At 45.3% G+C, this 12,965-nt stretch overlaps 1 protein-coding gene across 3 annotated transcripts in view; it reads left to right on the top strand.

Annotated features, from left to right (window-relative positions):
* Positions 1-12,965, top strand: part of ASPH (aspartate beta-hydroxylase) — a 190,742-nt gene that overhangs the window by 110,372 nt on the left and 67,405 nt on the right. For all 3 annotated transcript variants that reach the window (XM_054984911.1, XM_054984913.1, XM_054984912.1), the window contains one exon: positions 11,255-11,290. In XM_054984911.1, coding sequence (XP_054840886.1) covers positions 11,255-11,290 — 36 coding nt within the window. The remainder of the gene's footprint in view (positions 1-11,254; positions 11,291-12,965) is intronic.

Genomic DNA, 12,965 nt, shown 5'->3' with positions numbered 1-12,965 from the left:
CCTTGTGAGGCTACAATGTATGACATTGTGGCAATATCCTTTGATGACTTGCAACTTTGTTTTAGTACATCAGTTAAGAAATGGCATCAATAATTATGCACATTTTAAGTAGTGATTTACAAAGCTTAGCCATTATTAGGCCCAGAGATGGAGAGAGGGAGAGGGAAAAGCTTATGTCAGAAGGAGAATGGCAGGACTAGAGACAGCTCATGGGCTGACATTGAGAGCACTGGGGTAGCTATTATATTGTTTCCAGTATATTGCCAAGCTGTATTAAGGGTGAGTTGTGATGGACAGCTGGAGAACTTGCTTCATATGAACAACAAAGATTCTAGTGACACTTTAGAATAATAAGAGGTGCCAAAAAGCTTCATGAGATTTTCCTTACACAAATACCACAAACAACAGAGTTACTTACTGGAATCTGCTTTGAACGATATGTTTGATGGGTGGTCGTGATGGTACGCACAAGCTATGCACTCCTGTAAGAATGGGATACCACCCTGCGAACAGGCAGTGAGACAACCCTGCATTAAATGGATCTGCCTTGAAACTAAAAACCTGCTGTCTGACAATTACTATAATTGTGTGAGAAATGACATTGGTGAAGGAATGTAAAATGTCTTGTTCACTAGGTTTCCAAAATTTCTTTTTGCAGGGCAGTTAAAGGGGAATTTGACTAGCTGGCTTCCATGCCTGCTGTCACTGTGTTCTAAAGTCTCAGAAAACTGAAACTAAAGCTAACCAAACATAGCACAGAGATCATTCAAAAACTACTCACATTGGTTTCTGCATGTTTTCTCCTTTGAGACAAGTAGCATTTTCATCAGGAAAAGGGCATAACCTCTGCCTCCAATCCAATTTTCATTTCCCCCAACTGCTCTAACTAAAACAAAACAAAAGCCCTGCAGGGAACACCATCTCTGCATCTCATTGCATTCGGTTTAACTTAATCCTAGTACAAAATGCAGGCAAACTGCTTGGCTGACAATGCTCATTTTCATCTTGGATTAAAGAAAACAAATCTAATACAAAAGAAGACAGCTGGTCAACGTTCTGTGCTTTGAGTTCCCTAGCAGTGGTACCTGAGGGCAGATTTCTTGTTATGTGGAGTTCTATCATTCTTTTTCCTGGTGGCTTTTTTAAACAATGCAGCTGCAGGAACTGTGATTTAAAAACGGAGATCGATGAGGGAAGGGCTGTTAAATATTTCCCTTCATGTCTTTGCACTGCTGACCGCCGCCCGGCTCCTTTTATCTCTGTTGGACATTTATATTTTATCCCACCCAGCAAGAGTAAAAGCAGTTTGGGGCAATGGTTTCCAGTGGGAAAATTATGCAAAGGGAAAAGATTAAATAATCTCTCTCACCTGCCCCACTCTCCTCCCTTAAATTGGAGACTAAGTAGCTGCATTCTATTAAAACAAATTGTTGGTATAAAGAATCATGAAACTACCTGAAGTTCCATTCTTGGATAAGTCAGAATTTGTACAGGTTGCAGCTAATGCCTAGATTCTGATTCTGTGACCCAAGTGTTGACTGGACTTGGGAAACTCATGTTCAAAATCGTTCTTAGCTAGAATGTTCACTTGAGCAAGTTGTTATTGTTTAGCCAATCCTAATTCACAGAATAATTGTGAAATGAAAATGCTTTCCTGAGTTTAAGGGATGGTGAAATACTTAAAGATTGGTTCACAGCTCTGCCAGCTGACACATAGGGCGATATGTCAATATGTGGAAAGTGAGGAAATGAGGTGGTAGCCCATTCATTAACTGTCCATGCTTTCTGCTAAGATCCTGGTTTCTTACACAGTTCATCTAGCTATCTGAATGAAGATTCTTTGGGTTGTGTGTGTTGCGTGTGTGTTATGTGCCGTCAAGTCGTCTCCGACTTATGGCGACCCGTTGAATGAAAGATCTCCAAAACGTTCTATCTCTAACAGACCTACTCAGATCCTGCAAACTGGAGGACATGGCTTCTTTTATTGAGTCAAGCCATCTTGTTTTAGGTCTTCCTCTTTTCCTGCTGCCTTCCACTTTTCCTAGCATTATTGACTTTTCCAGAGAATCTTCTCATGATGTGACCAGATAGCTTTAGTCTTGTCATTTTAGCTTCTAAGGCGAATTCAGGCTTGATTTGATCTAATACCCAATTATTTGTCTTTTTGGCTGTCCATGGTATCCACAAAACTCCGCAAAACTCTCCTCCAGCACCACATTTCAAATGAATGGGTTGTCATCCGTCCATCTCTTTTGTATAGTTCCTCAGTGTATTGCTTCCATCTTTATTTTGTCCTGATCAGATACTGTATTTCCATATTGATCTTTCAGCATCCCAAGCCGTGGTTTGAATTTCCCTTTGATTTCTCAGATTTTTTGGAACAAGTCTCTTGTTCTTCCTTTTTTGTTGTTCTCTTCTACTTCTTTGCACTGGTTACTATCATAGATTTCTTTGTCTCGGCATGCAAGCCGCTGAAAAGCTGCATTTAGAGTTTTGACCCTATTTCTGTTGCCTTTCGCTTTTGCTTCTCGTCTGTCTTTAGCAATTTTAAGAGTTTCCTCAGACATTTAGGCTTCTCCTTTCTTTTGGCTACAGGGATAGTCTTTGCACATTCTTCCTTGATAATATCTCTAGTTTCAGCCCATAGTTCTTCTGGCTCACGATCAATTAAACTTAGTATTGCAAATCTGTTCCTTACCTGGTCTTTAAATTCTTCAGGAATGTTATTTAGATTGTATTTTGGCACTATGATTCTTTTGGTGTTTCTCTTCAGCTTTATTCTAATTTTTGATGTTAACAACTCGTGATCTGTATTGCAATCAGCTCCTGGTCTTGTTTTAGCTGAGAGAATAGAGCTTCTCTATCTACTGCTTCCAATTACGTAATCTATTTGGTTCCTGTAGTTGTCACCCGGTGATTTCCACGTACACAATTGCCTTTTTGGTTGCCTGAAGCATGTATTAGCAATGAATAGGTTGTTGGCGTCACAAAATTCTATGAGCCGCTCTCCTGCTTTATTTCATGATCCTAATCCAAATTTTCCAACTATGTTTAATTCTGCTTTATTGCCTACTTTTGCATTCCAGTCGCCTATCATTATCAGAATATCTTGTTTAGGTGTATGGTCAATTTCTTCTTGGACACTTGTGTAAAAGTTTTCTATTTCTTCCTCCTCAGCAACCGTAGTTGGAGCATAAACTTGAATGATGGTTATGTTGACAGGCTTTCCCTGAAGTCTGATTGATATTACTTGGTCAGACTTTGCATTGTAGCTCTTAACTGCTTGTGCTGTCTCGCCTCACTATTAGATCAACACCATTTCTTTTGAGTTCATTTCCACAGTAAAACACTGTGAGATTTTCTGATTGAAAATGTCCTGAGTTGGTCCACCTTAGTTCACTCACACCGAGGACTGCAATTTTTAAATGTTCCATTTCTTGTTTTACGATTTCTAGGTTACCTGTTTTCATATTCTCACATTCCATGTTTCTATTATGTGTGTCGCACAGCTTTGGTCATTCCTTTTGCATCTATTCACATCCGCAACTGGACGTCCTTTCGGCTTTAATCCAGTCCCATCATTAAGAATGGTGCTATTCGTACTTGTCCTCGGCTCTTCCCCAGTAGCCAATTGAGTGCCTTCTGACCTAGGGGGCCTGTCTTTCAGCACTATATCTTTTTTTCATTTTGGATTGTCTCATCATAGGGTTTTCAAGGTAAGAGATTAGCAGAAGTGGTTTACCATTGCCTTCTTCCGCTTCACAATACTAACCAGGGTTAGTTGAAGTGACACTGCCGTTGTCTGTGAAAGATCATCCACCAGGTTCACCTTCCACTACTGCTGCTGCCCAGTACATTCAAAGATTCTTCCGCTCCCATCACCATTGGAAAATTCAGTTCTCTTCTGCCAATGTGACCACTGATTCTTGAAGGGGGTGGATACATCTTAGTCTCTGTCTCAGCTTTGACCATTCCGCCTTGAGTGACTCTTCCAGAAGTTTAGACTCTTGATCAAGCCTGTGCTCTGGACAGTGTTGCTTTCAGCCTCACTGGCACACTCAAACCCCCTCACTGTGTTAAGGTGTGTATCCAAGAAGAGGTTATAGCAGGACCCAAGTTAGTTATATACTGGAAGTAATGGCACAGTCTTCTATGAAGTCATTGCTTCTGCCTTAGAATGTGGAGATCTGAATACAGTTCCTGCAGCCTGTAATTCTCATGCAATTGCCTCCAGGAGTGTACTAGGCTACCAGCAGGTTGGCATCTTGTATAAACACTCATATCCACACAGGGCTTTATATGAACCCGCCAGTGGGTGTGCACCGCCATGACAGGCGTGTGAGTGGCAAGCAATGGTGCAGCCAATGCATGGCCCGTGATTCCCATGGCCCATCAAGACCCCTCCCACCAAGGAGCAGGCAGTGGGGGATCTTGTGCCCCTTCCATCATGGCACCTGCATCAGAGCATCTGGCTAAAAGAGGCTGCCTAGTCAAGTAGCAAGTGAGGTGTGTGCCCCCCCTCCAAAGTTGCAGTCCATGACATGGGGGGCATGTGCCAACTGCCCCACTGGAGGGGACAGTTCCACGTGGGTGAACCGGCCAGGGCATCTCTTGGGCCTGCCATAGGAACAGCCAGTGGGCACAACCTACTGGGGTGCGGGGCCAGCAAGGATCAGCCAAGAGAGAATGCTCCCCACCAGAATCTATCAATTGGTGGCTGGCTGCAGTTGATAGCATCTTAAGTGGCAAGGAAAGGCATTGCCAGTCTGTGGGCCGGGCCACGTCCACCGGCAACCAGCTGACAATGCCATTCCCTTGTCCTGCAGGGAGTAGGTGCAAAGGGCAGGAAGCCCCCCACAATAGGGCTTGCTGTACCCCAGCAGAGGCACCTGCTGCAATAGGAGCTGCTCGAAAATGCATGCACCCCCTCCTTGAAAAGTCAGGCCAGAAAGGCAGAAGGACTCCGTAAGAGTTGCACTTGCAGCCCCTGGCATTCAGGACCTGCCCTCCATGTTTGGAGAAGCAACTACTTATGGGCAAACGGGGGGTGGGTTCAGAAATTAATGATGAGATTGCCCATTGGAAACACAGGGAGATGCTGAAAGGCCCATTAGATATGGGAGCCACAAATGCCCATCGAGGTGCATTGGCTTGGTTGAAATACATCGCAGCATTGAAAAGATGCAAGGGAATTGTGGGGTCGACCCCAAGAGCCATACTCTGGTACTGGAATGACAGCCCTCAGAGTGGAAAGATGGCCTCTAGGACCAGAGAAACTGCTCTGGGCCATCATCCCATTCCCAGCACAACAGTCCCTGCCTCCACAAACAGCAAAAGAGAGAGTGGTCTGGCCATGCATGAGAGCAGCCTCAGAGATCCCAGGACATCACTCCACCTCCCTCTCCTGGCATCAACCTCACCCCCAACATGCAGTGGTCCGCCTGGCTGATCAGACGCCAGCAGCACTGTTGAAGAATTAGTCTTCCATGGCGCGCACGCACACAGACACACACAGGCAACACTCCATGTCCCACCTCGCAATGAATTTGTAGAGGGGAATGGTGGAGGGTAGCTGGACGGTCACACTGGACCCCTGCCTCTGTTGGAAGCAGAGCTACATAAAAGTACAGTGGCACCCAGAGCCTCTTTGGTGCAACCCTATCTGCCTGCCTAGAGCCAGAGACCACTCTCCTGGATGTATGGACGGGCAGCCCTATGAGGAGGGGACTACTATCATCCTCAGGCAAGCAAGCAAACAGGGAGGGAGTGGTTGTTGACACAGTGAAGGCTACCTGGAAATACTAACGTCCCTAGCCCAAGAAGGAAGCTGAGCCTGGTTGCACAGCAGTTAGACCTGTGAGGTATATTCCTCGTGCTGCTTTCTCATTAGTGAGGTGGAGATGTGGGTTGACTGGAGAACTGTTTCTGGGGCTGGGCTTGAAAGCTGGGGTGGGGACACTGGGGGCTGGAACAGCCATGCTTCTTAACCTCCCTAACAAGTTGCAGCCTTCCTGAAAAGGAAACAGACACCCTCCTAGGTCAGCCCTGTCCTGGGAGAGTGTCCATGGCTGGGGGCAGTGGTGGCACCTCCATTGCTACAGATGTTGCCAGCAACCAGATGACAGGTGTCCTTCTGGCAAGAAAGTATTCCTCATCTGCAGCTGGGTGTTCTGCTCCCATGGCAGCTTGTAGCTCTGATCCTGTGAGGGAGGCAGTTGAGTTGTGTGATTGCCATTGAAAGGAAGCTATGAGAGCAAGTACTGAGTCACCTCGACCTGCAGACATGTTCTTTCTCTGCCTGAGGGGGGAACTTGGATGAGGGAGTTTGAACAGAGCCCCAGCATGGGCTGCTGGTGGGTCCCCCCAGCTCTGTCAAGCACAGCTCCTTGGACAACTTCCCCTGTGGTAGGCATGTCCCAGCTTGCGGACAAGGGTCATGCGCCCTGGTGAACCTCAACCACAAGGGCCAGTGTGGTGGGGGGTGTTGGTAGGGAGAGAGGGGAGGTCAATGTGAGCAAGCAAACTGGGGCAGCCACCTCCCCAACTCCTCCTTACCAGTCGATGTGCCCTCACCCCTCCCGGAGACGGGACTCAGGAGACGGGAAACCTGCAATGCAATTTGGGTGATAGTTGTTAGTCAGACATTCTGGACTTGGCTCTCCTCCCCTGAGTAAGTGTAAAGTGCTCCTTAAATTTCACTAAGTTCCCTCTATGCCTTCTTGCCTCACCACTGTGTCCACTCTTACCCACTCGCATTCTAAGTCCCCACAGCAGGGAGCTCTTGGATAGAGCCTCCAGCCATATCTCTACTTACCTGAGGCTATGGCTGCCCCAGCTGGAGGTTACGTTGGGTGGTTGGGGAACTGAATGGCTCCCAGGGAGGAGGCTTAACCACTGTGGGGGTGCAAGTAGATTAGTCTCCGTGGTAGTCAGTATACTATGTTCTTCCAGGCTGCTTGGGCGGAGCCGGCCGGGGGAGGGATCGACTTTTCCCATACGATAGGCGTCTATGCTGTTTTTTCTTTTTCTTTTTAGAGGTATTTCATTTATTTCAAATGGTAAACTCATACATATACACAGAAAGTATAACTACATCGTATAATCATCCAAATCACATCTCTACAGTTATCCAGTGCTTCAATAATCAATAATCACCTGGATCATACATGAATCTAAGCACATCTAAGTCCTATATGAGAGAAACTTAATGGATAAACTACTATCAGTTAAATCAAATTGTCATTAAATCATATACCTATATAGAATCTGCTCATATATATTCATAATCTTCTACTATTTAAGTACCTTTCGGTCTATCATATTTAATAATCTTAATTATTCTTAGTTTTCAGCTACGTAATCAAAAAATATTTTCCATTTTTCCTGGAATTCTTGGATTTGCGTATTGTGTATATAAGATATTAATTTTGCCATTGACACATATTCATATAACTTATTCTTTCATTCTGTCAGATCTGGACATCATTCTGTTTTCCATTTTGCTGCAAATACTACTCTTGCTGAAGTCACCATATATTTAAATAAATCACTATGTATTTTTGTAATATTACTTGGTAAAATATTTAATAACATATTTTTGGGGTTCATCACAAACTTAAACTTCTAATATCGTTTGCATTTCTTCATCTATTTTCATCCAATAATTCCTTGCTTTCTTGCGTGCCCACCATATATGTTAAAATGTTACATCCATGTTTTGGTATTTCCAACACTTTCCATTGTAATCATTGTTAGCTTTTGCAATATCCTTGGCAGTAATATACCATCTAAAGAACATTTTATATCAATTCTTTCTTACTATTTGGCATTCAGTAAATTTGATTTCTTTGGTCCATAAATTTTCCCACTGGCTCATGCATGTATTTTCTCCCAAGTTTTGCATCCATTTTATCATGCAATTTTTTACTTGCTCTGATACTGTATCATATTGCAATAGAATTTTATATACTTTTAAATCTCCTACACCATCATTTTTCATGGTGTAACTTTACACCGCTGCTGGGGGTGTACTTAGGCCCGAAACAGCTTAGAGAGGTAAGCCATGCCCTGCCCCCTGTGTGCTGATGTAGGGACTTGTGGTGTAAGTGTTCAGCTGCCGCAGCCAGGCACTGCAAAGTGCTACCATGCCAATGGAGGGGGGGGGGTTACACTGGCATAAGTCTAGGATATGCCAGTGTAACTCTTGGTTGGCTCTCTGTGTGCTTTCACGCCCCCCCCCCCCAGGATTGTGCTGTAGATATCTTTGCCAATGCCTTCCCAACTTCCCAACTAAATCTGTACTTTAGCATAACTTGGGGTTATGGCTTCAAGCAAAAACTTATTTCATCAGATACATGTATCAGATATAGTCGAGTACATGCAGAATCATATTTAACAAAATTAGATTTTTTTAAAAATTGACAAGTTATCTATCTTTTAAGTTGTTGATTTATTGATTTGGTTTATTGCTGTTTCCTTGGCTTGTTAACACAATCAGTCCATTTATATTTTGTATGGAGATGGTAATGGCTAAGAACATGAGCTGTGATCAAGGAGGCTGCAGGTTCAAATTTCATCTCCGCTCCAATTGGTCTCAGCCTGAATTCCTCATCTGTAATATGAAGGTAATCCTGCTGCCTTCTTTAGAGGGCCAGAATTATCATCCCCCTGTTGTAAGGTTTATAGTGATAAACCATTCAGGCGAGGGGCGACCAGCAGTGCAGCCGATCAGGAGGGCCAGGCTGGTGGCTGCAGCTCGGTGCGCCTGCACATACCTGCTGCCGCTGCCACCACCAAAAGAAAAAGCTTCCCCCTCCCGAAAAGTAGGGCCAGACAGTAGGGAGCTGATCTCTGTTGCCTGGAGATCAGTTGTAATTCTGGGACATCTCCAGCTACCACCTGGAGACTGGCAACCCTAATTAGTCCCCAGGTTCCAGAAAAGCAGGTGGGGAAGGCGGGGCCGGCAATGGGTGATAGAAACGCCCATTGGGAACCATGTGGGAGGCTGGGAGGCCATTTGGAAATGAGGGGAATGAAAAGTGCGCTCAGACTGCTGCACAACTTGAACACATCACTGCATCTCTACAAATTGAAAGTGGGGGTCAGACCTTGACAGCCATGTCTCAGTACTGGGGAGATGCCCCCACAGAGTGAATGACAGACCCTCCCCATGCCAAGTCCATCCCTGCTTCCACAAACACAACCCCCACCCCCTGGCAGCAGGTTTCCACCTGCACCAACCGTCTTCCTGGTTTATCAGATGCCAGCCACTCAGCCTATCAGAGAAAGTCCTCAGTGCCTCCCCCCTGCCCGCAGACATTCATGGGCCACAGTTCAATTCCCACCCCTCTGCCTGATGTCACATTGGGGAAGGAAGGTAGCAGGGAGGCTGAACGGGGTCTCCTTGATACATTTGTGGGGATGTGTGAGTGGAAATGTGCAACACGATGTTGAGGGAGGGGCTAATGACAATGTCAGTCAGGCATGCAAACACAGAAGTTTGTTGTTTTTCAACTCGTTTTATTAAACTGGAAAAAGTGCCATTGTTTCTAGGCTGGAAAGGGAGCCAAGGCATTTCGCGCAGCCCTCCTTCTCACTCCCAGGGGCGAGGCTGAGATGCGGACTGCTGTCAGATATTGCTTCCTGGGCTGAATTCGAAAGTCACTCGCAGAGGATTACTGGGGTGAGGGGGGAAGCAGACATGCTCAGGACGTGCCTGCAAGAGAAAGACACACATGTGGGCTTTGCCTCGGTCCACGGCTGAGGCAAAGCCCACACTCCAACATTTGAGAAGATGCACATAGTAGAAAGTGGCAGCGGCAGTGACCAGCTGATGCAAGACTGTCTGGTGAGGATGCACTCTGCCTTGGGGTGCTTTTACCTTTAAGAGAGAAAACGAGCAAGTAGTTACAAACACCTGGTCAAGAGTAGTTTTCTGGGCAACTGCCTCTGGGGCAGGCAGGGGCTGCCGCCATCACTCCCTCCCCTGCCGAGCCTCACCTGAAGAGGCTAGTGGTCAGGTGAGTTCAGGTGATGGGGAAATTAGCACAAATCAGTGAGAAGGGTTAGCTGTCGCCCCATCTCCTTCTTACCTGTCAGTGCTTCCTCACTCCTTACTGAGCTGGAACTTCAGAGTCAGATAACCTGCAAGGAAACTTGAGTGGCTATTGTTAGTTAGCCAGACATCCTGGACTTTGCCCTTCTTCCCCTGCACGAGGTCAAAGTTCTCCCACTTTTCTCACAAAGTCCCCAAAGTGCCTGCCACCGTGGGCACTCTCCCGCCTCGTGTTCAAAGTGCCCACGACACAAGGCAAATGGGCAGAGCTTTCAGCCATGTGCTCACTTAACTGAGGGCATGGGCCGTGCTGGCCGGATGTTTTGTAGGGTGCGTCTGCAGGTGATTGGGTGCGAGGAGGAGGGCTCGTCCACGCCAGAAGCTCACGCGGATTGGCCCCATGATAATTCCCATCCTATGCTCCTTCGGGCCGTGGGGGCGGGGCTGGGTGCTCGGAGAGGGGGCTGAGTTTTCGCCGTTCCATGGGCGCCTATGGGCTATGCTTTGTTTTTTTGTGGCATAGCTCTTTTGTGCCACTGTGGGCGTTCCCACTTCTGGAAGGAAGCGAACTAACTCTGGCCCCACCCTCTGCCCTACCCCCTCCTGCACTGACGCAGGGCCCTACACCGCTTCTCTGCCTGAGCGCCTCTTGATCCCAGCGGCAGCGGCCCGAAAGCGGTGGTACTCCTCGTGCCGCCGCCGACAGAAGGGCATTTACGCCCACGTAGGAGCCAGTTCCGCTGTCGCAAGCCTTAGTTCGGTTCCTATTCACTTCCCTCCCCCCCTTAGGATTGCACTGCCCGTGTGTGTTACCAGAAGACCCACAGAAAGAGGTACAAATTCTCCCACTGTTACTAACTCCTACCAATGGATATCCAAAGATGTTGCTTTCAACATGAAGGTCCCATTCAGCCATCATGACTGACAGTTTTCAGCAGACGTTTCCTCCATGAATTTGCCAATGCCTTCCCAACTTAATAGTTCTGATGCTTTGAACTCTGGAAGCAATAGATAGGTGCAATTGTTATTGTCACATGGGCATTAAAACTGGACTATTCTATATTTGGAGATTCTATATTTGGACTGTTTAAAAATAAGATACCATGATCCTATAAAAATGAAATACTCCCTTTACTTTGTGTATCTGTTCTAAAATAAACATTTTGTAAGAATTTATAAAGTGCTTTGTGTATTTTCCAGGGCAAGGTGAGAAAAAACCTCAGCTGAAAGAGAAAGGTAGGATACTGTGAATGTGTGTTGCATGAATCCAGAGTTTCTGCATTGGAACCAGGAATGAGAGAGACCTCTTGGCCCATTGGTTCTTAGACCTTTACATTGCTATGTTTCACCACCTCATCTAAATCTGAACCTGGCATCAGAGCATCTCAAATGCTTGGCATTTGAGATTAGAGTCCCATGGTACTTCAGAGTACTTCTATATTTTGAAGTTTTAAAAATCATTCAGATCTCGAAAGCTTGTAATAAAATCACTTAAAGTCAGACACAGCAGGAACTCGCGCTGCATTCTGTAGTGTGGTGACTACACGGAAATAATATGTAGGGGTTCATGATTAGCTTTGAATATTCTGTTGTTGTGCTTTTCTTAGTGTGCCATGTTAACCAGATTTTATGCTAGCCACTTGTCTACTGCTGCATCTTCCCTGATAACATACAGTACTACAAAACAAGTATATAATTCATCATATTTCTGGAAACGAATTTCATTCAGTCCTCCTGGCCTCAAAATACCATTTCCTATACACAGATGATACCACTCTCCTGTCAAGATCTGTGGTTGGCCTTTGCAAACTTATAGGTTCCTTTGTGGAGTACTGCTCCAATGAGGGCTTAGTTATTAATGTTATCAAGTCAAAGGTTCTTCGATCCCGGAAAAAAATGAAAGATAAAGAAATACAAATGGGCAGTGGCAGATCAACCTATGGAGAGGGTGGACCATTTCAAATATCTAGGAACTTTAGTTGTTGTAGATTTTCTGGGCTGTATGGCCGTGGTCTTGGCATTGTAGTTCCTGATGTTTCGCCAGCGGCTGTGACTGGCATCTTCAGAGGTGTAACATTGAAAGACAGAGATCACTCAGTGTCAATGTGTGGAGAAGATGTTAGCGGGTAATTTATATCTACTCAGGAAGGTGGGTTTGGGCTGAGTCATCCTGTAAGAGTTTCCCAGGGTGTGGAATGCTAATGGGAAGAAGCTTCACTGTATCCTGAGGAAGTTCTTTTGCATATGGATTGGTGGTTGATATGCTAATCTTTTCTGCAGGGCTATTGTAAGATGTAGAGTATTTTGTTAGCCTGGTGTTTTTCAGGACTGGAAACCATGCTCTATTCATTCTTAAAGTCTCTTCTTTCCTGTTGAAATTGTGCTTATGCTTATGAATTTCAATGGCTTCCCTGTGCAATCTGACAAAGTAGTATTATCCAGTATTTTAGTGTCCTGGAATAAGATACTGTGTCCTGTTTGAGTTAGGCCTGTTCAGCCACTGCTGATTGGCCAAGTCTGCAGTGTCTTTCATGTTCTTTTATTCTTATCTGGATTCTATACTGTGTGGTCCCGATGTAAATTTGTCCACAGCTGCAGGGTATGCGGTATATTCCTGCAGAAGTGAGGGGGTCTCTACTATCTTTTGCTGATTGTAGCATCTGTTGTATTTTTCTGGTGGGTCTGAATACTGTTTCTAGGTTATGCTTTTTCATAAGTTTTCCCATCTGATCAGTGATTGCTTTGATATATGCCAAAACCATTTTTCCTGTGGGGGACTGTTTTTCCTTTGTTGTTTGATTTATCCTTAGTTTAATCACTCTTCTGATTTCATTTCTGGAGTAGCCATTTGCTTGAAGTACGTTTTTTATGTATGTTTTTATTAAGCCTCTTTTCTGTCATGGGCAGTGAT

The sequence above is a fragment of the Eublepharis macularius genome, chromosome 7 (genome assembly GCF_028583425.1).
Source record: "Eublepharis macularius isolate TG4126 chromosome 7, MPM_Emac_v1.0, whole genome shotgun sequence".
Lineage (NCBI taxonomy): Eukaryota > Metazoa > Chordata > Lepidosauria > Squamata > Eublepharidae > Eublepharis > Eublepharis macularius.
This window is presented reverse-complemented; position numbering and strand designations above follow the sequence as displayed.